Here is a 26,892-nt window from a genome sequence, read left to right as displayed (position 1 = left end):
TATTATAAAATCAATAAAAAAAATAAAAAAAAATATGACCTTAGGCAGATGATCATCTCAACTAACACACCTGCAAGAGTTTATGTACTGGCAGTTTCGCAGAAAGCAGATGTAATCTCTTAAAGGCTTCAGAGACTGACAGTGGGTTTTGGCTATTTGTTTTGATCAGTAATAAACATGGGGTGATGTACCGCTCAAGGCTAGGAGAGACCTATATTCAGATGTTTTTACAGTTATTCAGGATGTGCCGTGTGTTTAAATGGTAGTCGTTCAATTAGACAATTCCAATGACACCAAAGAAGGGTGGATGAGGTGGCTATCGACCGTTCAAAAGGAACCTGTTTATTCTGCTCCCTCTCATGTTGCTTGAAGTACTCGTGCAAATCATGTGCAAAATACATCTATTTAAGATTAAGAGATCTCAGACAAGCTGGGACTAGTAATGAATTGTTTGTAGGTGAATGTTTCATTGTGTGATGATATCATGACCTACCATGGAGAAATCTTAAAAAGGAGGTGTGTTCTACATATGAGCTGAAGATGGTAGTTAAGATAACAGCTACCTATGAGAATGGAGGAATTGGAGAAAGATGAGAGTTATTTGTATAGGTCTAGAACAATCATGTATGGGGTTGTGGGGGAGCCATGGTCTCACAAGTCGACACCGACACAAAAGCTACACTTTTCAAAACCTTTCTTGATGGTTTAAGAGGGGTTGGAAAACTGCCATCTTGCCCTATAACGAAGATGGGAGTATTCTTGATCATCAAACAAAAAGAAAATACAGTCTTAGTCAGTCCTTAGTCAAAATAAAATAGCCTATACTAATTAACCCTGCCCTCTTTCTAATACAATAAATGTGTAAAGGGAATGTGTAATGCAAAAAAGAAAATCAGTGTTCAAACGAAATGTCAGTATGGCTGAGTAAATTCCCTTGCACTCGTTTTGTAGAACAGGGTAAGGTGGCACACTTGCTCCTTGCGACACACTCTGGCTTCGGACACAAGGATGCATTTCGTTTCGTGGACCAGGGCCCACTTGGCCTTCCACAAAAAGTCACTAGTTTATCCGCTGGACCTCTCGTCTTTCTCTCACTCCAGCCCAGGTCACCTTTTAGCTTATAATACAGTTCAACAAAAGTATGTGTCCTTCTGGTTAACACAATTCAGTACAGGGTTTCCTCCACCGGGCTCAAACCTTTCAATCACAATTTATAGGGGTTCCCTTCCCGAAACTTCAATAACACTTTCATAGGCTTCCCTCCATAGGGTTAAAGCCTCCTTTCACTTTCCTTCCGTTATTGAAGACTTTTGAAACTGCGAGGCTTTTGCTCTTACCCAGGCATGACCACTTTGACCTTCTTTCCTCAAACGTCACGTTTTATTTCCTACACCAAGGTCTCTTGGTAAATGTAGTTTCGAGCACAGTACTTATTTCAAAGTTCAAAGATATATCTCACATCCAGATTTCCCTCTGCTGGGATCAAACCTAACAGTTTAAATCTTGCATCTGAGTTTCTTTCTCTTCCCGCCGCTTCTACGGCATCAGACATTTCACAGAGACTTTTGATTGGGCAATCTTCTGTTTTTGGACCACTCTGTTACATTGTATATTTAATTTACAGTCCTTTAAAATGCTTTGCTTTCTCTTGCGTCTTTTCAGCACACGCGCAACCTTCATTCGTCGGATACTGTTGCCGTCAAGTTTCATTTAACACAGACCGGACTTTCATTGCTTTCATCAACTCACTGGCCGTGTTAATTAATTTTCTTCTTTTGCGGCTTTGATCCTGAAGTCAAGGCTGATACCACAACTACTGGTATCCTTGAAACACGCTTCTCTCTAGGTGGGCTTCCTTAAAGGCCCTTCAGAGGTAGCTATCTCTCGCCAGAGTTTCCAAGGTTTCTCCGTACTTGGTTCTGTCCCTCTGCCTGTCGCTCTGCTCAGCCTGGTTTGCAGTCACCCTGGAAAAACTGCTCCTTCTCACACACCGCCTTGCTCAGAATGTGTCTCAGTGTTCCACCCTTTAACCACGTGGGGAGAGCCAATAGGTAGCAGGTGTATGTAATTAAGATCAAGTGCCTGGCCCTGCCTGATCTTATTAGTGGGACATGTCCAATGAAATGCATGTGTGGTACTCCTTTCAGCCTCAGGCCTCCTCTTCCTCAGCTTGGTGTTTGTGTAGAAAAGGGCGGGATCTGCAAAGTTGGAATATCCTATAAAATAGGATAGGACAGGGGCATCTGGAAAGGGGGATACCATTTCTTGCCATCGAGCATTCCTCCCCCACTCCCTGAGGACCCCGCTCCCAGGTGATCCTCCCACACTTGTCCACCCCAGGGTCTAGATACAAAGACGATGGCCGTGCCCTGGCCACCTGAGAAAGGGATCCCCGGGGCCTAGGCAGTCAAACACCCTCTGGTTTTCACAGGGTGGATTGTAATAAAACATATGAGTGTGTTTTAACTGTGGCAAAAATTAATAATGTGTCAACTTGTTAGTTCAGTGGGACTTGGGTTAGTTTACCTCGACAGGGTCATATAGATCTTCCCTGGATGATTGTATAGTAAAATTGCTTTACGTACAAACGTGCACTCGCTTCTTAAGTGGTGGGCCTGCTTGGTTAAGGTGATTAGGGGCCTATCCATACAGAACACTACAAGAGCTTGGGCAGTGAAGTGAAAATTGCTTCATTCTCTCAGGTGGATCAGATCGAATCAAGCATCTATGTTTCTTCTGAATGTGTACTTCAAAGGATAGGCCATGGTCTATGGAGGGTTCCAGAGTCTTGTCAGAAAAATATGAGAGAAGCCTTCAAGATTAATTCAGCTTTTGTTGGGTGTGGGGTAAACTGTGGACATTGTATTTTGTATTGTATGCCAGTTGGGTTTGTATAGCACTAACCTAGTGCTCAATGCAGAGTTTACAGAGGTTGGGGAAGATGAAGTTACAGGTCATATTATCTTGGATATTCCAAAATAAGGGTGTGGTATATGCCTATGGGTACCAGGCTTTAAGTGTCCCGTCACCCCCTGGGTGTTCCTTGAAGAATAAGGTCTTGAGTTCCTTTCTGAGCTGCAGGGTCATTGGAGCATGACCGGGATGGTGTTCAAGGAGTCGGGCTCGTGGAAAGGGAAATTCTGTTCTTGTTTTTCTCTTTGTGTGCCAGTTCAGTTGAGCCTCACCAGGGTCTGTCTCAATGAGGCGCTCATCCCACCTCAGCCCTCCAGTTGTGTGGCTAGGTACGCTGGTGCTGGACCAGTAGTTGCCCTATATGTGATGCAAGCAGTTTTGAGAGTATTCCGGCTGGTATGGGTAAACATTTTTAATTCTCTTAGGTGGTCAAATATCTCCAGTTACGAGGCATGCAGTGCTATGTTCCTCAGTCCTTCAGGGGGCAGTGGGGCACAGACGTTTTGCCGACTACCAGTAGGAGGGCGTACCCTCTATCGAGGTGTGCGATTACCAGAGCCTGGACCTTCACTCTCACATCCTTGGGCAGGAGGAAGATTTATATCTTCCAGAGGAGTGCAAGTTGATCAGTGGTCAAAGTGGGTGGGAGTGGTTGGGCGTGGTGCTCCTGCACTTTTTTCTTTAAAAAAAAAGTTTTACTGTTCCTATACTTTTATTTTGTTTAAAGAAACCACTGCAGAATGGTTTAGTTTTAAAATAAAAGTCTAGGAAGAAGTTGAAACTAGCACTTCAGTGCACCGCACTGAACATTCCCTTAAACAGCATCTGTGGTTCTTTGGGGGTTTGGATTGCGCGTGGGAGGGGGCGTGACAATGGGGTTTGTGGGCAGCGGGGGCAGGCCAGCAGGGAAGATAGTTCCACTACCTCTTTGTACACTTCGACCACTGTAGTTGATACCAGGTAGTTTGGACCTTTTTGTGGATATGTTGCTGGAAGGAGAGATTGTTGTGAATAATCAAACTGAGTGATTTGATGCATGGTGCCATCTCAGATGTGAATTCATCCATGTGCATGTAGTTCAACTACTCTTTGAGGTTTTGTATTTGCATGGATATTCGAGTAGAACACATCCCATTCTGGTTGGATTGAGTTTTAGGTAGGTGCTTATCATCAAAGCTTGAATGCAGGTGAGGATTTTCCTAAGGTGTGAAGTGTCTTGAGTGCAAATCACTTTCAGGCATAACCAGAGTGGTTCCAGATAGAGAATGAAGATCGCTGGGGGAGAGTATTGATCCCGGCCAGACTCTGCAGGTAACCGGGAGACAGTCACATGTGAAGTTAACCATCTGGATTGCTTGGTCTGTCTGAGAGGTAGAGGGTGAACTAGTTGAGGTCTGTGCTTGTGAACTCCATTCTACTTGCGAATAGCCTTGTAAGTGTAAAGTGGTTAACCATTTCAAACACGGCAGCATGGTCAAAGATGACCAAGAAACCGGAGCCCATGTTCTCCATCACTTAGAGGGCATCCACTAGGACCTGGATGGTGGCGGTGTCTGTGCTGCATCTGGGTGTGAATCCAGACTGATAGTCATGGAGCAGGCCATGTTGGTTAATAGGATTGTTGAGTTGGTTGACAACTGCCTTCTCAAAGACTTTACCAATAAACAGAGGGCTAATGATAGGCTGGTAGTTAGAAAGGTGGTCCAAGTCTAGAATAGGCTTCTTGAAGAATGGGTAGATTACTCCTGTTTTCAAGGTGCTTAGGTGGAGGCCCCGACTGTGAGAGGCGTTTACTATTTGCAGGAGTGGCTGAAGGGCCGATCCTAAAAACTGTTTCATGATGGCAGATGGAAGGATGTCATCCACGTCCAGGCTTGTACTGGCCTATAGGGCAATTGGGCAACGCCTGAACCAAAAAGGCAAAATGCTAATGTGGGCCAGTTTTTTGGGTCAAAGTGGACCACCTTTTGGCCAATGTGGGCAACTCACATGGGAGATCTAGTATGAATTGCCATTTGCAACTGTGGGCCACTTTTTCATTGGTGCCCGAGACCATTTTATACCCCAGTCGGACCCTGTCCGCGTCTGACATTTAAGGGAAACCAGTTAGGTCTTCGTGGGCAAGGGGTGTCAAGGTTATGCAGGGTTGTGAGGTGGGATCATGAAAATGGGGGCCACTGATTTTCATGGTCTAACTTTGTTTATCTTGGTGAAGAAGGTGTTAATTGCGGTACATGTTTCTATGCACTAAGGGATTACTGGGTCAGGCACCGTTGGAACAGTATTTGACTGCCACAAAGAAGGCCATACTCCTGTTAGCAGCTGCCGTGATATTCGTAGAGTAATACGCAGACTAAGCTTCAGTGAGGAGTGCCTGGTGAGTACTGCAGAATTCCTTTAAGGTGCGCCGGTCCTCCTCCTTATGTGCTTCGCAACAGCTTTTTCCTGTGTTTGCACAGCGCAGTTGACAGTCAGTTCTTGGACCATCAAGGTCAGGGCTTCACTTAGCTGACATTATTGCAAGGATCTCCTTTGTACTGATGATCAATACAAGACTTCTATACTGAACCTTTTCTTATGTCCTTCAGGACACCTTAAAACTAAGAGTATCATTAATGTCATTAATGTCTTGTGTTCATTTTGATCCATTTTGCACAGGTAAGTTCATCACACCCGATTGGTCTTCGTCCATATTTCTCCTGCACCGATAGTGGACACGCAGGTAAGATAGCTCAGCAGGTTGGGCGCTCGGTACAGCCATCTATGTGTGATCTGCAGGTCGCAGGTGCGAATCCAGGCAAGGTCAACTCCGCCTTTCATCCTGTCGGGGGTCGATACATCAGTACTAACCTTGGTTGGGATGATACACGTATGTAAAATATGTTCCAAGCACAGTGCTTAGGAGTAAGGGCTCTCTAAATAAATAATTATCAAAAATCATGTATTCCTTTTTTGTTGGCATTGACTCTGGGGAGTTGATTTTCAATGATTAAGCACATCCAAAACAACAGGCTCCAGAGAGCATTGGACTCTTTGAGCACATCTCAAGCAAATCGCACAACCCCAGCACTTCCACTAGGTGTACTTATAACTGAGGCCCCACTCACTGATGCTAAATCAAACACACGCCTTGCTGCCACTCCATAGCCACTTCCTGCTATGTTGCCTCGAGCTACCCCCCTGCCCCCCCGCCCCCGCTTCCTCACTCCCGCGCATGCGCTCATCAGAGACAAAGGTCAGGCACAGGAAGTCATCGCATGCAGGCAAGCCTCGGTGCTGGGAGAATGCTGGCAAAGTGCAATTGATTTTTGCATCACTCACTGCAAATTACGAGTCTTTGTTGACATTGTTGAAAAGAGCCGTACTACGCAAATACTATAAATAAATAATAATAACTAGCGCCCTTAAACACAAGGAAACCCCCTGATCTCCCCCCTGGTAGCACTATGATGAACTAACGCGGCCTGGCTGCAAACAAAACTGTACACAACACATGCACGAAGGGCAGGTGTACTCACATTCTCTGGTATGCTTGCGAGTTCCCTGTAGTCAGGCACAGTAAAATAAGAGTGCTGAAAATAAGAGGTCAAAGCATTAAAAAGCAGACATTCGTCAAAGGGATCCACATACTGCAATGAAGGCAAAATTAATAACTGAAAAAGTATTCTGCGTGCGAGTCATTAACAGTGGCAGGAAAAAGTAGTCTTACATTAACTTCTTCCATAAGAGCTACGCACCTCAAACAACGTATGGGGCCGATTCACATACATGTTACCTGCAGTAACTTACACCAGACTTGCTCCTGGAAAGAGAGGAGTAAGTTAGGAGTAAGTCAAACCTACAGCTGGTGGCCCCCTAGTAACTCACTGTCTCTCTCCCGGAGTAACTCATGGTTATTGTTTGTGAATCGGCTCCAATGGGAGTGAAAGTTCCATCAGAAGAGGGAAGCTTCAGAATACACACGTCCAGAGTAACTTAGGGGACTGCATGTTTTATATTAAAAATGGCCCTCACCATTGCCAGACAAGTGGGAGCGGAAGGTAGTGGGTAATGAGGTTGGTATACTCTGGTGGTTCCCAGAAATACCAGTGGCCATGGCATCAATGCAGCCCATTCCTCTCTTGAATGCCCGCAGCCTTGCCTGAGAAGGAGATGGAAACCTCCCCAGGTCTTGCCTCGCCTACGTGGCTCACTGATGGTGGTGCGTCACTGCAGGATGGCTATAGGGTTAGGTATGGCTGTGCTTTTTCTGGCTGCCATGCCATTCCTATTGCCCATGTGTTCATGCGTGTCAGACCAGCAATTTTGGTGTAATCTCTGGAGTCTTTCTTCCTTGCGAAAGACAAATGCATGGTGGCAGCTGGGCTCATCAGAACCCACAGACATCAAAGCAACAGCGAGTATGTTGTGCACACAAAAGGTAAGAGGGATGGAGTGTCAGTGTTTGAAATTAAGATTCGATGAGCAGGAGCTAAAACCATCTCCTGGGTTTCGGGTGAACCCCAGTAGACAAGTGCTACTGCTGGCGAACAGGGCCCGAGTACACAGTGTGCTTCAAATCTAATTTCCACATGCATAATTTCCATGTTTGCACATTATGAATGATCCATTATATATAAAATGTGTCCCAAAATGTGTGCTAATTCTGCTTTATTTAAATTCCCAAGCACTCATATGCATGTTTGTAAGGTGCCCGCTGGCCTTGGGAGCTAAATGGAGCTCCTGGTAACTGTTGTTCCTAAGCAAACAAGGCTCTGAAAGGATAGCAGCTGGAACTAAATGGCTCCACGTTCCTCGCCCAGTGGCTGGCAGCACAGTCCCCTAGTGCGCTATATGTGCACGGGGGACTGTGCTGCCTGCCTCTGGCAGGGGTATGTCCCTCCACTACACATGTTTGTTCGTTTGCGTGTCGAGCCCTTAGGCCTCTGCAACAATCTTAGCTTGAGATGAGAGGCCAGCTGGGTATCGGAATCCTGGTCCCGCCGCCTATCATTGCACTAACAGAGAAGACACTGTGACTGACAGGAGCAAAGTCTACTCCCTTCAGTCAGCCTGTTAAACATGGCAGAAGAAAGGGGGCGGGGGTCATCCTGCACTCCGTGGCAGTGAGACATGTATGGAGGGTGCTAGTAGCTAAGGCAAGTAGTTTTTAATGCATTATGTATGGATATATGTGTACGGGCATGTTGGTGTGTTGTTTTTATGTTTGCATGCAAGCAAGGAGTTGATTGACTGAAGTAACGTGGGTGAAAGTGTTGCATGTGAGCATGTGTGTAACAATGGGGGGCGCTACATTTAAGAGTGGGGGCTGCCGGTGGGGGCGGGGATAGTATTTCCTTTTGCTTTACCATTATAATAATTATAATTTTTTGATAACACACTTAATACTGAAGAGGTTTCTGAGCTCGGACCGCAGATTCATACCTGTGTTGCTTTGCATCTTCTTGCTTCCAAGATGAGCATGTTGCCACTGAGCTATACTACCCTGCCATTGATGCACATTGTTGTGCATTAAGGGTAAAGCTAATATAAGTGTTATTACGTGGCTAGACTGGCATACATTTACTGTCCAGTCTAGCCATGGAACAACACTAATCATGTTTGCTTTACTCTTGGTGCACAGTAACTGTGCATAATGGGCCAAACGAACATGATCAGTGGTATTCTGTGCATAGACTGGCCAACATTGAACGTAGGCTAGTCTAGCCACGTTATAACACTTAGCATGTTTGCTTTACTCTTGAGGCACAGTTACTGGATGGAGGGATGGCGCAGGGGACAGAGGGAGGACAGAGAGGACATAGAGGACGAGGAGGACAGAGGACAGAGGGAAGACAGGACAGAGGGAGGACAGAGAGGACAAGGATGACAGAGGACAGAGAGGACAAGGAGGACAGAGGAGGACAGAGGAAGAAAGAGGACAGAGGAGGACAGAGGACAGACAGAAAGGACACAGGGATGACAGAAAGGACACAGGGATGACAGGGAGGATAGAGGGAGGACAGATGGATGACCGGGAGGACAGAGGGGTGACCGTGAGGACAGAGGGGTGTCCGTGAGGACAGAGGGGTGACCAAGCAGAGGGGTGACAGGGTAGATAGAGGGATGACAGTAAATGTGCATCAAGGGCAAAGCAAACATGATCAGTGGTATTCTGTGGATAAACTAGCCAACATTGAACGTAGGCTAGTCTAGCCACGTTATAATACTTAGCAGGTTTGCTTTACTCTTGAGGCACAGTTATTGGATGGAGGGATGGCGCAGAGGACCGAGGGATGGAGGAGAGGACAGAGAGATGACGGAGGGGACAGAGGGATGACAGAGGGGACAGAGGGATGACAGAGGGGACAGAGGGATGACAGAGGGGACAGAGGGATGACAGAGGGGACAGAGGGATGACAGAGGGGACAGAGGGATGACCGAGAGGACTGAGGGATGACCGAGAGGACCGAGGGAGGACAGAGGGATGACAGGGTAGTTAGAGGGATGACAGGGTAGATGGGGGTGAAAGGGCAGATAGAGGGTGGAAGAGTAAATAGGGGTGAAAGAGTACATAGGGATGAAAGAGTACATAGGGGTGAAAGAGTACATAGGGGTGAAAGAGTAAATAGGGGGTGAAAGAGTAAATAGGGGTGAAAGAGTAAATAGGGGGTGAAAGAGTAAATAGGGGTGAAAGAGTAAATAGGGGTGAAAGAGTAAATAGGGGTGAAAGAGTAAATAGGGGTGAAAGAGTAAATAGGGTGGAGTTGATCGAGTGGAGTAGATGGGGGATGGTAGAGAAGATAGAGGATTCTAGAGAAATTAGAGGGAAGGTAGAAAGGCCAGGGTGCGGCAGAGAGGTCAGAGGGGTGGCAGAGAGGACTGCGGGGCGCCAGAGAGGACAGCGGGGTAGCAGAGAGGACAGCGGGGCAGCAGAGAGCACAGAGGGGCAGCAGAGAGGACAGAGGGGTTAGAGAGGATGGAGGGATGACAGTAGACAGGAGAATGACAGAGTAGGTAGGGGTGAGGGAGTAGGTAGGGGTGAGGGAGTAGATAGGGGTGAGAGAGTAGATAGGTTGGTAGAGTAGATGGGGTGGAGTAGATAGGGGATGGTAGAGAAGACAGAGGATGTGAGAGAAATGAGAGGTAAGGTAAAGACAGCAGAAGGGCAGCAGAGAGTAGAGATGTGTGGCAGAGAAGATAGAGGAAGTGTAGCGAGGATAGAGGGATGACAGGAGATGGAGAGATGACAGAGTAGAGGAAGGCATGACAGAGTAGATGGGGGATAGACACAGTAGATCGGGGTGAGAGAGTAGATGGAGTGGAGTAGATAGGGGATGGTACAGAAGACGGGGGATTGTAGAAAATAGAGGGATGGTAGAGAAAAAAAGGACCGGATTCAGGTTAGATGGATATCAAAGTAAATAGACGAATGGTAGAGAGGATAAAGGGGTAGTAGAGAGGATGATGGTAGAGAGGCTGGCACAGGAAGGGCACAGAATTATAGGAGTTGGAAAGTGTACTATGAGAGGAAGGGCTAATAATTCTGCTACTATATATAGACCCAGCTATCACTGGGTATGGGTATCCAAGTTGAACACTTCATAATTGATGTTACGTCTAACCATCATTGTTGACCACAAGGTAGGACTCAACTTTTCCCCAGGGGCCCTCGACTAGGTTATCAAAACCATGACACACAGCATCGCCCTGTTCCCAAAGAAGGCATGCTGCACTTGAACTATTCTCCTGCTCCTGGATCTGTGGGATGAGAATAGATTCGGAAAGACGAACAAGTGAGTAAATTGGGAAAGGAGTGGGGTAGCATCAGGGTTAGTGGGTGGATTGAGGGAAGTAGGAAGGAACAGGAAGCTAGGATTGAGGTACAAGGATAGGGGAGTGATGGGGAGAAAAGTCGACGATTTGAGAAAGGGAAGTAGGGTAATATAAAAGGCAAGAGGGATGAGAGATGGGCCCTAGAGAAAAATGAGCATTGCCAGAAAGTATACAAGTGGAAAGATTGGAAAGGGGGGGTGATGGGAGAGAGGTTTCTCACACCTAATGTAAGAGCACCCTTCGGGACAGAAGAGTATGGTGGAGAGTTGAGTGGTTGAGAGGAATTTGAGACAAGTGAGGCCAGACCAAGCAGAAGGAATGTCTGAAGAGCAGTGACTGAGGAGATGGATTAAAGAGAAAAAAGAGCTGGGAAAAGAGAAATCAAGTAGGGTCATAGTGGGAGGAAGGAAATGTGGGATAGTCAATAAAAGAAAAGGATAGAATCGGGAATGGAGCGAGTGTGCAGGATCTGCTACTGGCCCTGTTGGAAATGTGCGCTCATCCCAAAGGAAGAGAAGTCTGCAATGAATACCTGATGCTGGGGAAGCAAAGAGGGGACTTTCAGGTGGGAACAACATCAAAAGGACTCTGCTGGTAAACTCTTAACTCTGGAAAGGGCAAATGAATGAGTGATCATTCCAGGGCCATTGCTGATGTGATTTTATTGGTATAACGCTATTCGCCAAAGAGCTTCAACAGAAAAAAGGTATGGTGCACATTGAGCGGAAACGTACATGAAACAATCAATGTATTAAGTGAGTAAATGAGATTTCAAGCGAGTGCGGAAAAGAGAAAACGAGGGAATGGAGCTGAGGGGGAAGGGCAACGTGTTCCAATGTTTTGGAGAGCGAAAGTGCTAGTAGGTACATGGAGGGAAGGGTACAGTAAGAAGAGAGAGAGAGAGATTGGGATCGAAGAGTACGAGAAGGGGAGTGAAAAGAAATGAGAGAGGAGAGATGAGGGGCCAGACCGTGAAGGAACGTTCTGGGTCTGTTCAGGACCCTGCATGGAGTCCTACTTCTGTTGTCTTGAGGCCTTCATCCGGATCTATTCAGGGTCATGCATGATATCCTAGGGTCATGTCTACCCAGAGCCTTGCATGGCGTTCTTCTGTGTTTATTCAGTGAACCTGCATGGAGTCCTACTTCTGTTTTGAGGTCTGCATAACGATCCATTCAGGGTCATGCATGGTATCCTGGGGTCATGTGTACCCAGAGTCGTGCATGGCGCTCTTCTGTGTCTATTCAGGGAACCTGCATGGAGTCCTACTTCTGTTTTCTTGACGTCTGCATACAGATCTATTCAGGGTCATGCATGGTATCCTGGGGTCATGTCTACCCAGTGTCTTGCATGACTTTCTTCTGTGTCTATTGAGTGAACCAGCATGGAGTCCTTCGTCTGTTTTCTTTGGGTCTTCATTCGGATCTATTCAGGTCATGCATGGTATCCTGGGGTCATGTCTACCCAGAGCCTTGCATGACGTTCTTCTGTGTTTATTCAGTGAACCTGCATGGAGTCCTACTTCTGTTTTGAGGTCTGCATAAAGATCCATTCAGGGTCATGTATGGTATCCTGGGGTCATGTGTACCCAGAGTCGTGCATGGCGCTCTTCTGTGTCTATTCAGTGAACCTGCATGGAGTCCTACTTCTGTTTTCTTGACGTCTGCATACAGATCTATTCAGGGTCATGCATGGTATCCTGGGGTCATGTCTACCCAGTGTCTTGCATGACTTTCTTCTGTGTCTATTGAGTGAACCAGCATGGAGTCCATCGTCTGTTTTCTTTGGGTCTTCATTCGGATCTATTCATAACGCGCCTGTGCACAGGCGACTGCAACTTATCCATTGGCTGTCAAGCAAGCGAGCATATGATCAGAAACTGGCTAAGAATTCTACTGCACATCTGCGAGGCAGAAGTCAAGGTATATTGCTGGGGTCAGGGCACAGTGTAATTAGAACATTTCACCTTAACTGAGCAAGGACCACTTGCACAATATACAACCCTAAATGTCTGCACGGCTATCACTCTTCACTATCACTCTCCAGGGAAACCCTAGACTTCCTCGGGTCACACAGTCACCTATCCGTGTGCAAATTATCACCCCAAAAGGCTAATGGAGAGACTGGCAAAGTGGGCAAGCGCTACTGTAATGAGAGGCGGCACGCGGTGTTGGCATCAAGCGGATCTCAAGCGCAAAGATAGAAGGCTTATGTTCAGAGGAAGAGGAAGTGACGTTTTCAAACGATGGATGCAGATAGTTCTGCTGCGGATGAAGCATCTCAACCGGGAGGAGAAATAAGATGAAACTTTAATAAGAAGTGTATTTAAAAAATGAAAAACGCTAGTAGATGAGAACAATTGATGCCATTTTGGCAGCCACTACTTGGCCTTACATAAAAACTAGCAATAAAAAAAACAACAACGAAAATAATCATAATTTGCAACTTCCAATGATTACAGCAGATCCATCAGTCGCAGACATTGATTGCCCCAAAATGACCAGTGTGCTAAACATTGTTACACTAGAAATAGTCTAGTGGAAGCAGACAATATATATTTTTTTTTAAACAACAAAAGAAATACGATCCCAGCAGAAATTTCTAGAAAAAAAAAATGGATTGTAGAAAGTAGTAAATCCTGAGGCAGAGACATGGCGGGACACAGAAAGGGAAGAAAGCAGTTGGACGAACGCACTAAACAATTTGCACAATCTTGAGTCTAATCGGGGAATACGATGTGAAATGCCCACAAGGAAATTGGTGGACAGGGATTGGAGGGTATATTCAATCTGCCCTTAAATTCTAGGTAAACTAAAGATTGCGCTGCGGCGGCAGCGAGACACCAAGGGGATACAGGGGCAATGATTCATTCTTCGGCTCGCCGGCCGGCCGACCGCGTAATGCAATGGTTAAGGTCTAGCCGGAAGCTGGCCTTTCTGGCACCTCCTCATTGGGAACATATGCTTCCTGAACTTCAAAACCCGCTATAAAACTCTTGCCGTTTAGCAATTCCGCTCACAGCCCATAAGCCATCCCCTGAAGCACTCAACACCTTATTCTATGCCAACAGGTATTACTTAAAGCCCCTTCCAAAACCTGGTAGTCTTTTACTCTGTAATTGTCACTGCATCTAATCAAGACCACGGTGAAAAAGATATCAAAAATTGAAAGAGAGAAAGGATCGGTGGAAAAAAAAGACTGCATGGAGTGATCCGTCAGCTTGTAAGCAGCTAACCTCGAATGCCCAGAGAGCCTGAAACTAAGTAGTCCCTAAGCTGTCCTTTGATATCTTTCGCCGCTTCGCTGCCTGCAAAATGTTTCAGGCATGGAGAGACCAGGAGCATTCCTGGAAACCACTGGTATGGAATAAGAAAAATCTGAAATAGCCCAGCAGACCCCCCCTCCCCAACCCCCACCATGCCCCCAAGACTGCTTGTCCTCTGGGTCAGACCGACATGCTGCTTGTCCAATGGTGCGGGGACATCCCCGATGCCAGCTGGTGACCCGACCAAGGCCAAACAACTGCTACCTGTCGAAGGACATTACGAGATTGAGGGGTGAGTGTAAGCTGTTGGTAGTGTTGTGCAAACCCAGGAGAAATGCGAAGAGACAGGCCGGGCAGCTGGACTCCACATCAGGAGCTTAGGCACTGCAAATTCCAAGACGCTGCATCCAGGACAAGGGGTGCTTGGAAATCCACACGTTTCTCGGCACTTGTTACTGTGAAGCGTTAATGTAGCTGCTACCCAGCTGCGGCCTCATTGCAGAAACTCTGCACTAGTGCAAGGGCACTTTTGTATGGTGTAAAAATTGCCCTAGTGCATAAAAAAGAATTCTGCCAATGCATTGCTGCACAGGGTTAATGCTTTCCCTAGTGCGACTAGCATGCAAAATTGCATCTGCACCAGTGCAGCGTTTTCATAGTGAGGCCCCAGGTGCATAGAATCGGGACTGGTTGGGACAGTGCCTAGAAACCCTTATTTCTGCAGAGGGCTCGCTGCATTATTGGTGCGCCTTGGCATGTATGTAGATTAAATGTGTGCATCAACATCGAAAACCCGTGCAAAGTGTATTTTTGCCGTGCAAATTCCGGCTAAAGTCGAAGCATTGTCCTTTTTGCAGTTCAAAATGACTGTGCCCGGACTTTGCACGGCAAAAATACACTTTGCACAGCTCCATGAATCAGGGTTCGTGTCAGCAGTGCAAAGTCACTTTGAACCGTGCAAAACATGCCATGAATCGGGAAATACACTTTGCACTGTTCCATGAATCAGGGTTTGTGTTGGCAGTTCAAAGTCACTTTTCAGCAGTGCAAAGTCACTTTCAACCGTGCAAAAAATGCCACCAACCGGGCCCATTTTTCGCAATGACTGATTCCATTCTTCAATTAGTAACGCAAACTTTGTAAGCACTTCCTGTGTTTATTCCGACCCTAGTAAGAGAAACACTTAGGATGGCCAGGAAGCACATCCACGCTGTGTTCATAAACTGCTAACACTGTGCACCATCATGCTGTTCTTTCTTCATTTAGTGAGAATTAAGTGCGCTTCATGCGGGATCATGGCGCCCATTGGCAGAGTGGAGCATGGTCAGCGTGCCCATCCTTGATACTGTAACATGCAAACACTGGGCAAGGTTTGCAAACATCTGGTGGCCAAGAGATGCAAGGACAGAAACGCCACTTCACCAGTCCCCGATTCACAAAGTTGCCTGGGGGTGCAAGTGACCCGCAGCCGCCCCAGCCACGCCTCCTCGTGCGCCAAGTGTGGGCAGAACTCTCGAGAACCAGGGCCCAGTGCCTACGAGTAACACATTCCTCATTTAGTAGGAATTCATTTTGGCCACTTTTCATTTAGGAGGATGTTGAAGGCATGTGAGCTGTCTGGCGCCTCGCCATTTAAAAGGATGCAAAGGGCATGACCAATCCAGCTGGTTTGAGTCCGCATTTTATAACCTGCAAACAATGTGCACCCTCAGCAGGTCGACAATGCTAACTACACACACAATGAGCAGCCCACTCGCACCATTGTTTACATATTAAGATGCAAATAAGTCTAAGGCCATTCATTATGCAATTGAAATGATTATGCACAATCCATTTTCCAATTAGGAGGCTGCACGTATTTTGCATAATCAGTGGCGCATTCTAGATTTTGCAAACAGCAAACAATGTCCAAAATCAGTTTGCTACATTTTGCACTGGGGAGAAAGGACAATTTCCTGAATGCTATTTTATTTGGCAGAGCTCCTTGTTAAGGCATGTCTCGAATCTTCTTACCACGCCAAGATGGACTGATGCTCCAGGTTCAGGAACAGAAAGTGTATACAGGGTTTCCAGAAGCTCATTCCACTGACTGTCCTGCAAAGAGAGGCAAGAAAGGTTTACATGAAGTTGGAGTTTAGGAAACCTCTTGAACAGTTACACAAAAAAAGAACGACCTCAAAGAAGCAAAGATTTGAAGTATATGGTTTATTTATATAGGGCAGAGGTCTGCACCCTTTCTCTCTCCAGATGTGTTGGACTTCAACACCCACAATCCTTCACCATTGACTAGTGTGGCTAGAGATGATGGGAATTGTAGTCCATAACATCTTGAGAGTCCAAGCTTGCAGACCCCTCAATAGGGGCCGGAATGGGGAGTAACCCCATACTGAACATGTGGCATGGACACAACTGTAGAGTTGCTGACAAAAGGACCATTGCACAGGCGGGTCCTGCCAGTCAGTCTCTATGCAATGTACAGTCTGGGGTGAAAGCACATTCGAACCAGCCTGGGTACATCAAGCTGTGCACAGAACATAGCTAACGCACGACATCCCCACAGCGTTGACAGTCCTTGGTATGTGGCTATCCTGGCTTCATCACAGTACGCACACATGCCCGCTACTTCATGGGATGCACATGCTTGCTGAAGTGCTTGCCAAATAAGTAAGCACATGCCGGCTAGATAACGGGAGGCAATCCTGCAAGTTCACAAAACAAATACCCAGTCTGAATCATGGTGTACATAATATATAGGCATATATGTACATTATATTTGGGGGTTAGTACAGTGCTGCATACCAGAAATTCCAATTTCAGAGCTCTAGAAACAGGTGCTAAAAATGAATATCTTTGCCCACGTTTGCGATACTCTTTTATTGTCGTTTATGGTTTTACTTTATTTCTATAGCACTTACTCTAAGCGCTTTACAATCATGAATGAATTGGCACAATTTAGAAAAGGATTGCAGGAAATGACAGAAAACAGAAAAAGACAGAGCAAGACCAAACAAAAGTAAAACAAGGAAGACAATGCAATGATGATCCAGATGAACAAGAAGGTGAAAGTCCTGCAGACCTGCAAAAGGCCAAGACGCTCACCAACTTCCAAAATACACATTGGGTGGGAAACAAAGGGCCTCATTGCGAGTTTGGTGGTAAATCTGCCGGAAAACCGTCCAACTGAAGTACTGTTACCGCCACTTGGTCCGGCAGATTTACCGCTGGATTACAATTGGTGGTGGCATTGTTAGTCCCCATTAATTTGGAGAGCATAGGACTCCACTGAGGATTTCGGCAGAATTACCGCTGCAGTAATTCTGTCGATTAGTATGCAGAAAGTGGGAGGATTTATTTCCAGCATAATGCTGTCGGTAAATCCCCCAACTCCAGGGTCAAACTCGTAATATGGCAGAGTAGGAAAAGAGGGGGTAATTCCGTTACTGCCACTTCTTACCCACACTGCCATTCTTGTAATGAGCCCCAAAGTCTAAACATCTTTTTAAAAAGGCCCTCAAAAGGATAAAGGCATGAGCCAGCCCAGAGGAGTATTACATCTCTGTCCAAGTGGCAACTCCTCCCGAGGCGATACAAGTGCAATGCATATAGATATACACTATATGCACACATGGTGGAAAATTGGTGGTATACACACATGATGGCTGATTCGCAGTATGCATAAATCCTATTTAATACAAGGCAAAAAGGATGCTGGCTAATTTGTTGTTTGCACATGTGCTGGCCTATTCATGATATGCACACACTTGCTGGATAACTGATGGTAAATACACATCCTTGGTAGTAAATGGTAGTAAATGGACAACCTGTCATATTGGCTAATCTCGGCTAACTGTATCCTGATGCAGGACACTGTGGTGAAGCAGAAGGCGTCACACACAATTTGGACCTTTACATATTCTTTTATTTAATAAAATGCCCATCTTACCCTATTACTATGGGGTAAGTTGGCATTTCCCTACCTAACCAAACTAACTAACTGTGTTCATCAGTCGTCGTAAGTCCAAAACCAAACACGTCCTCCATCCAACAATGTAAGCCTACCTGGCCCCACCACTTGGAACTAATAACTAAATGAAGCAGCTTCGCTTTAGCTGGCTTTCTGGACTTTATTTCAGGGCTTCCAAGATACAACAATTCTTCTTCTTCAGTATTATGAAGTCTGTATTTTTTATTTATATGATTTTCGTAACCTTCACTGAAGAATATTTGTATTTCTTGGTATATATATATTTTTTAATTCTTTATTTTTTAGTCTTCATTTGTGTTTGGTTTAACAGAAAACCTTTACAAAACCAATACAATACATAAAAACGAAACCAGCACACAATATAAAAAAACATTCGCGAAGCAATTCATAACATATTTGATACCCTATAGCATTTCATCACAGGATATTATTTAAATACATCAAGTCATCAAATTCATAGTCTTAATAAAACCTGCCACCGCTAAACCTTTTGTAACAGAATTATAGTCACAATTCAATAAACCCAATCCATAAACCTGATGACACATCTTGAAAACATATTTCATCCTACATGTATTTAGGGCCTCACATTCTAAAACCAAATGTCTCGCAGTTTCCATAGGACCCTGATGGCAGTATCTACAGCCAATCTCCAGCTCAGTAATCATTTGTCTCCTAAATAGAATATCTTTCGTTAGAATTAGGTTCCATCTTAATTTAAGTAGAATCATTCTATAATAATTATTTGGAAACTGTGACAGATTCAGAGTTGGGGCTCCCCGACTTCTATGCTCAAATACCAGGTCACTCAAAGATGAATATGAGTGGAATAAGTCTTTAGATCAACTGTCAGGAAAGTTGGTGATGCGGTTATGCATGGTATGGTTTATAGTGATAATTGTGAATTCAATAATGTCGAATGCATTAATTTTGAATCAATAATGTCGGAAAATAAATTCAATTATTTTAAAAAAAATTTAATGGGGCGTCCCCCCAACCTCCCTTTTTTTTATTAACCTTTTTTTTACTAGCCAAACCCCCCAAAAAACATATCAAATAAAAAAATAAATATTCAACATTTTTTTCGACATTATTTATTTTCCAAATTAATGCATTCGAAATTATTGATTCGACATTTTAACTGCACACCGCATGGTATCATGTAGGAGAGTAGCAGACGTCAGAGCGCTAGATGTGGACAGGAAGATATATGGACCAGAAGGCATGACATTTACTCTGGTCAGGAGAACGAAGACAGACTCTTCCAATGTAACGTATCCATATATGCAGGACCATCAAAATGGTGCATAGCAGCATGCATAAAGGAATATGAGAGAAGAGCAGCGGAACTGAGATCGATGGGGACAACCCAATTGCTTATAGCGCGTAGGAAGCCACATAAAGGCGTAGCTACAGCCACCGTAGCGAGATGGGTCGGATAGATCATGGACCTAGCAGGAATAGATATGACGAAATTTGGAGCGCATTCTGTAAGGGGCGCAATGGCTTCAAAGGCGCCAGGACAGGGCGCGACTTTGCAAGATATTCTGAAAGCGGCCGATTGGGCTAGTGGTAATACCTTTAGGACATTTTAGTTTAAACCGGTTCATACAGTAACGCATTCAGTAGTAAGAAGCATTGAACAGGCATAATGCTCCCCTCGGTCTTCATCTTCATTTATTTTCCATGATTCTGTGCTGATAAGTGCCTTATAAGTACCTTCCAGGTGTAGTGGCATGTCCACTGACTCAGTTGTGGATGAGGCTGCACCCTGGTCTGCTGAGCAGGCTTCAGAATTTAGGAGACTGCAACGTGCGTGTCTTTCAGCTGTATTGAACAGCGTTCTTTTCCTGGTATGAATGTTCTTTGGAGTTAAATCTGCTCCATGATCGTGAAATGTGCTGAAACTGACTCGAGATATTCGCAATACTCGAGTGTTACGAGCAGAGCGTTATGCTACCGCTCAGGCCTCTCCTACCCAAGGGTGGGGGGGGTCCCTCTTTCAGCTAATGAGCCTTCGGCTCTCTATTCTGATCTATGGCCTCTCGCTGGAGGCTCCGCCCCCACGAAAGAGGGGGCTGTTTTCCCTGCTATGCAGCAGCTAAACCTCCCGCTTGCGAGGGCTGGCTCCGCCCCCACAAACGTGTGGGTCAGTTTCTCTTCACTGCGCCGAGTGGGCTGGCCGGCTCCTGAGGGTGCTGTGACCTCCCCCGCAAAGGAAGGGGCTTGTCGCTCCTCACCGCGCCAAGTGCGCTGGGCGCCTTTTGAGGCCACCGGTGAGCCCCTGAGGTGCCGATAGTGCGGCACGGGGCTGCTGGTTCCTCTTCACTGCCCTTATCAACGTTTCTAGTACGCTGCACGGGTGCTAAAGCTTTAGGGTTACGCGCTATATCTATTAAACGGTAACAAAATGTATAACATCTATCATTACACAGCTTTCTTAACGCAGTTATGATATAGAGGTATTTATCTTCTGGAGATTTTTTTACTTTCTCTGGGTTTGCTAACAAAGTAGCCCTATCCATCACCAGATTCTCTAGAATAACAGAGCACCTTGCATCCAGCTGAGAGAGGAAATCGCTATTATTCTTTATACCATGCAATTGTGTCCCTAATTGCGCATAAAGGGAATGTGGAATCGGGGCAATCAATTGCAAAAATAGCAAGAGTAGACACCATTGCACTCTTGCCCCCAGAGAGAAAGTCACCAATTCAAATCTATTTGCTGCCAACAGTATAGCATTTGGTACTTTCAAGATTTTGCACCATAATTTAACTTCAATGATATGATATGAAATGGCATTTATAACGCGCCTATACACAAGCGTTTCAAGGCGCAACGAGGCCTGGGAGGGCAAACCAAGGGAAGACAAAGACAACGATCTTACTAGGCCAGGTGACATTGAGATTGCACAAGTGCAGGGGAGTAGGAGAAGGGGAAAAGTGTGGAGGGAAAGCGGAAGGGATAGTGCAGTACATAGGATAACAGTAAGATAAATGAAGACAATAAATAAATAAAAGTACGGCCAGCAGGAGGCAAGTGCAAGGGTAAGTGCAGCCATCAGGTTTCAAGTGCTAGTCTGCCTGTAGGGATACAGAACAGTCCACCGAGTGCAAGGGTTTCCAGGGGGCAGTGCAGGTGTGCAACTGGCAGGGAGGGTACCTGGGCCCGGCTTCAGAGGGTAGCCAGGTAACCAGTGCAGTTTTAGATTCAATAAGGAGATCAGCAGGGGAGAGAAGGAGAGAAAGCAGAAGCAAAGAGGAAGGTCTTGAGGTGCTTCCGGAACCGGAGATGGTTCTCCTCAAGTTTCAGAGGGGCCGGGAGGCTGTTCCAGAGGGAGGCCACAGCAGAAGAAAGCGATCCACCACCATCGAACTGCTTGGAGAAGCGACTGAGCCGGAGGGAGTTGGAGGTGGATGAGTGAAAAGCTCGAGAGAGAAGATATTTAAGAAGAGCGAGTTGAAGGTATTGAGGTCCCAGACCACAGAAGGCCTTGTGGACAATGCAGAGGGTTTTGAACTTAATCCTCCCTGTCACTGGGGGCCAGTGCAGAGATTTCAGTCCTGGAGAGATACGATCCCTGGGCTTAGGCCAAGGACAAGTCTTGCAGTCCTGTTTTGGATGAGTTGCAGAGGGCAGAGAGTAGAGGCAGGTAGATTGAGACAGAGGCTGTTGCAGTAGTCCAGCCTAGAGAGAACCAGAGCTTTAAAGACTGTGAGCTTCTGGGGGAAGAAGAGGAAAGGAAGAATACCTCTGGGGAGGTGCAGCTGGTAGTGTAACTTCTTTGAGACGTCAGATGTGAGGAGAGAAGGAAAGTGTGGAGTCGAAGATGACCCTGAGGTTTTTAGCTTCACAGGTGGGAGGGGAAGAGGGCCAAGTGAGGCCGGCCAGAGAGTGACAGGAAAGGAGGGAGCAGGTGTGCCGATGATGAGAATCTTTGTCTTACTGGCATGAAGGCAGAGATCATTGGTGGCACACCACTCCTGGACAGTCAGAGAGAGAAGGAGAAGAATTGTCAGAAGGGAGCCTGTAAATGAGCTAGGTGTCATCCGCATAGCACTGAAAGTTGGGGCAGAGAGTGGCAATGCGGTGGACAAGAAGTGCCAGGTATTGGTTGAACAGCCAGGGAGAGAGGTTAGACCCCTGGGGAACACCACAGGTGGAGATAGATATAGAGATAGAGATAGAGGAGAGGAAAGACCCAAGTTGGACCTGGGAGGGTCGATCGGAGAGGAAGGTCGTCAGCCAAGCCAGGGCCTGATCGGTGATACCCAGGTTATCACAGAGACGGTTGAGCAGGATGGCATGGTTGACCGTGTCAAAGGCAGAACTAAGATGAGGACACAGGGGGTGATGAAGTTGAGGTTGGAGAGCAGGTCTTCACAGATGCTCAGGAGTGCAGTTTCCATGCTTCTGGCAGCTCTGAAGCCAGACTGATGGTCATGGAGACAACCAACAGATTCAGTGTGAATGTTAAGCTGAGAGATGGCCAGCTTTTCCAGGAGTTTGCCCAGGAAAGGAGTGATAGAGATTCGGTGATAGTTAGCCGGGCAGGAAGGGTAGACAGAGAGTTTCTTAAGAAGAGGGTGCACAAGGGAGTGCTTCAGGGGGGAGGGGAAGACTCCAGTGGCAAAGAAGTCTTAAGGAGTCAATAAGATCCAATTCCAGACCATAAATTAGTGTTGGGATAATCTTGCTTTCAAACAAGTTTAGAACAGGTTTGACTGAGTAACGCCCAAGCCACTTGATTCCAAGCCTAAGAGCAATTGCCTCTGAGGACCTTACAATTGTAGAATTTTTCAATGAAAAGAAAAACGATGCTGTAATTTTACATCTGCAGTCGAAACTTATTGCTGACGCCCTACTTGATGCCGGTCCTGTGCTGATGTCATTAGGGTTTGACATAATAAGAGTGGATCAAAGTACGTGGCTACCTCCAACGAAAAGAGAGAACAACTCTATAATAGAGCCTGAGAGCAATCGCAACCGCTCTCAAGAGCATGAATCAAGATCTACTGTTGCAACGACAAATGCTCCAACAACGGTGATTCCGTTGTCTGTGGATTGTGCGGCATTGCCACACAAGGACGAACCGATAAGGATCACAATCAAGGGAGCCCATCATCCACCAATGTCAACGGCCATCAGCTCGCCAGCATCCAACTCTTCACACAGTGTGTCCGACTGGTCTTGGCTTTCGGCCAATCTAAATAAGGTGTCAAACACCTAACGCCAGGAAGTGGAGCCCAGAAGTATCTGCACATTGGCCTCGTGGACACCAGAGACTTTAGCCATCTGTTCAATACCCCATGGGCAAAACATCTGGACCTTATTTGCCTACAAGAGACATGGCTAAGTGAATGTCCATTACTTGAAGGATTTGAAATTGCATTCAACCCTGCGATACGTCAGTCTAAGGGAAGACCAATGGCTGGTTTACTGACGGCAGTCAGAAAGGCCTTGGGGTTCAGGATAATTGAATCACTCAATGTGTCGCCTTACATCCAGTTAACTACAATAAATGTTTCACAGTCTGTGAATCGTAAGAGCGAGCAGCTACGTATCATCAATGTCTATTGGAACCATCAAGCAGTTGAAGCAAAAGGGTTCGCAGACATAGTGACAACAGTGATTGATGAGTTACTTGAAAAGACACAGCCGCTGGATCTGATCTTATGTGGAAACCTAAACATCATAGGCTCAAATGAGAAAAAACACCTTGTGCCCAGAGCGTCCCAATGGTGCACAGAAATGGAATCCCGCGGAATGCATATGCTGAATGGGAACACTGTGGGTGATACGCCAGCTAAGCCCACTTGGAGAAGGTTGAACCAAAACTCAGTGTTAGACTACATATTTGTTAGTGAAAATATCCACAAGAGAGTGCTGCACCTAGACGTACTCGAAATGACCCAGAGCGACCACAAGATGGTGCAACTCACCCTTGAAAAACAGAACAAACACGCAGGTGCTTGCTGGCCATACGCTGTTAGTACTGGTTCTAGTAGGATCCGACTAAACCTCCTCGATACTGAGGTAGAGGAGATAACAACTAATTTCATGAGAAACACAGAAGGCCTTGAATACCAACATCTGTTGTCGAATTTTGCAGAACGTAAACACAATCTAAATAAAGGCGAATTAAGACCAAAACACAAATTCGATGTGTGCGTTCTGCAGCGGAAAAGACTTATGAGGCAAGAAATAAGGAAGATTAAGGGGCCCGTGAATGAAAACACAAAACAGAGGATAAGAATACTTAAACAAAACTACAAGAACTGGCTCAAGTCCCACGCGGCAATCATGTTGCAAAATGACGCTGAAAACATGCTATCCAAAATGGAGGGAAAGAAATCAGCTCAATTTTGGAAACTGATAAACAGCAATTTAGCGCCCCAACATGCCCTCCAGGCCATCGCAGTGACCGAAGCAGCATGGGTAGAGTACTACTCAGCCCTATTTAGTAAAGGAGTTCAACTAACAACTTGTGACCCACCGACCACAACAGAATGGGACCTGGAGTTTGGGAGAACAGATATCCTGCTTGTAATTAAAAGTGCGCGAGAATCTAGAGCCCCGGGTCCAGACGGCTTAACAAATCACACTATTAAGCGTAACCCGAACTCATGGGCAGATTTTTGTGTCACTTTATTCAAGCGGATTGTCTTGAATCGAGCAACCCCGAGTTCCTGGAAAAGTGCCGTTGTGGGGCCAATATTCAAGAAGGGGGATCGTTCAAACCCGGAAAATTACAGACCCATAGCGCTTCTTGACGTCTTGGGGAAAATATATGCAACACTGCTTCAACTGAAACTCCTGAAGTGGGCCAAAGACTCTAATCACATTGACCCCAGACAAGCAGGGTTTGTAAAGCGGGTTGGATGTGGCCTTAATCTACTTATACTGAACATATTAAAGATGGAAACAATCAGACTAAACACCAAGCTGTACCTGGCAATGACAGATCTTTTGCAGGTATTTGACAGCATCAATAGAGAGTTGCTGTGGAAGAAATTAATCAAGTGGGATTGCCCTATGAGATAAGTGAATGCAATTCGTGAACTGCACACGGAAACCTCCATTAAGATTCGCCTTGATATGACAGGCACACTGTCTGCCAAAATAAAAACACACAAAGGTGTAAAACAGGGGTGCCCTTTGGCTGCAACAATTTTTAACCTGTTCATATCAGATATACAAGAAGTCTTCTCTAGTGCCAACACGTTTCCCCCAAAAATACACGGTACACCTATTGATTACTTGGTATATGCCGACGACCTTGTATTGATAGATCAGACCCCAATAGGGCTTCAATGCAAAATGACTTTAATAGACGCATACATAACAGCGAATGGACTGTCTATTAACAACCAAAAATGCAAAATTCTGATCTTAGAAAAACTTCAAGGTTCTTGTAGCAGGGGCAAGAAACATTCCTGGTACATTGCCAAGGACAAAATTCAGCTCGCAAAACATTCAATATATTTGGGCATGAGAATTAGTGTGAGCCGAAACAACGGTCCTTGGGTTGAAGCAGCCAAAAACAAGTGTCATCAGTTAGCATCCCAAGCTTCTTTGATCAATAACAGATATGGGAAATTTTCTCTAAAACCAATTATTAGGTTTTATCAACAGAAAGTGGTTCCCATTCTGATATATGGAGGTGAAAATGCATTTGGAGCCTCGGACGAGCTTTGGAATACACTAGAAAACATCTTCTGGTCACAAGTGCTGCAATTACCAAAGGGTACATCAACTACCTGTATACGTTATGAATTAGGGTTGATTTCGATGCACGCTAGAGTCGCTTGGAATCTGCTAAATTTATATCGTAAAACAATGTTGATGGACCCGGTACCCCAATTCGGCATTTCACACAGGCCTGATTTGGAAAACGCAAATACCATTCTTGCGAACTGGAATCGCCTGTCTCATGCTCTACTCGAAGAATACGACATCACCCTCTCTCTGTTATTGGACAATCCGGAGGCTGCTAAGAAGAAGCTTTGGAAATTGGACTGGATACAAACTTGTGACCGAAGAGCAGGCTCTTCATCAATGTTCGAAGTACCAGGTGAGGCTAAAGCATTTGACCAACGTGCTAACTACCTAATGTGCCTTCCGAACCAGCATGCAAGGGCCTTATACATGCGCTTCAGACTAAATGTCTTCCCGACAAAAGATCGCATGGGAACTAGGTCTAAACAGACGAATTTCAACTTTAATTGTCGATTTTGCAATGAGGCCAAAGAAACCTTGAAACATCTGACCATGTCTTGCCGGTCTCTGGAGCAACAAAGGGGCCGTTGCTTTGCCCCCGTGATCAACACATACCGTACAAGGAGCACTGAAGAGTGGTGGCAAGTTCTCTTTGAAGGACTCAATAGAGCAGCATTGTTTGCTCTGATAAACTTCTTACAATTCCTAAAAACTCGGCTGGAAGAAGACTCACAGCCTGGTACTGTATGAGGCGAAAGGAAGGCTGTATTGGTCTGTCTTGACCCCAAATCAGCCTACCTATAAGGAGGGTTGGAGGGAGGAAAGGGAAATTCGTAAGGGAGTGACCTGTGTGCTGTTTTGTAGTTTTTTTTATTTTTCTTTTAAAGGTTGAATAAACCAATAAAATAAAAAAATAAAAAATTCAGTAACGCCCATGTTTCCTGTCGATTTTTAAGGCTTCATTATTCAAAGACTCCCCTTTCTTTAGTAGGCTCTCTCTGATATTGCTCCGCTCTGGACAAGCACTTATCTGGAAACCCAAGTATACCAAGGAATCAACCAATCCTATCGCCTAATTCTCCAAAGACCAAACCCTTTCTTTATGCCTTTTCCCTGGGGAGATTGCTAAATCCCTGGTCTTACTGGGATTAATTACCAGTCCATTATCTTTTTCAAATAGGGAGAATTTAGCCA

The 26,892-nt window shown here is 45.6% G+C and overlaps 1 protein-coding gene across 4 annotated transcripts in view; it reads right to left on the bottom strand.

Annotated features, from left to right (window-relative positions):
- Positions 1-26,892, bottom strand: part of DENND1A (DENN domain containing 1A) — a 2,718,319-nt gene that overhangs the window by 1,766,843 nt on the left and 924,584 nt on the right. For all 4 annotated transcript variants that reach the window (XM_069609457.1, XM_069609459.1, XM_069609458.1 and 1 more), the window contains exons 7-8: positions 16,007-16,087; positions 6,432-6,485 (exon numbers count right to left, since the gene is read on the bottom strand). In XM_069609457.1, the coding sequence (XP_069465558.1) occupies positions 6,432-6,485; positions 16,007-16,087 (135 nt within the window). The remainder of the gene's footprint in view (positions 1-6,431; positions 6,486-16,006; positions 16,088-26,892) is intronic.

Source organism: Ambystoma mexicanum, chromosome 8, assembly GCF_040938575.1.
Source record: "Ambystoma mexicanum isolate Mex_15411 chromosome 8, UKY_AmexF1_1, whole genome shotgun sequence".
NCBI lineage: Eukaryota > Metazoa > Chordata > Amphibia > Caudata > Ambystomatidae > Ambystoma > Ambystoma mexicanum.
Note: the sequence above shows the minus strand (reverse complement) of the source record. Positions and strands in the feature narration are given on the sequence as shown.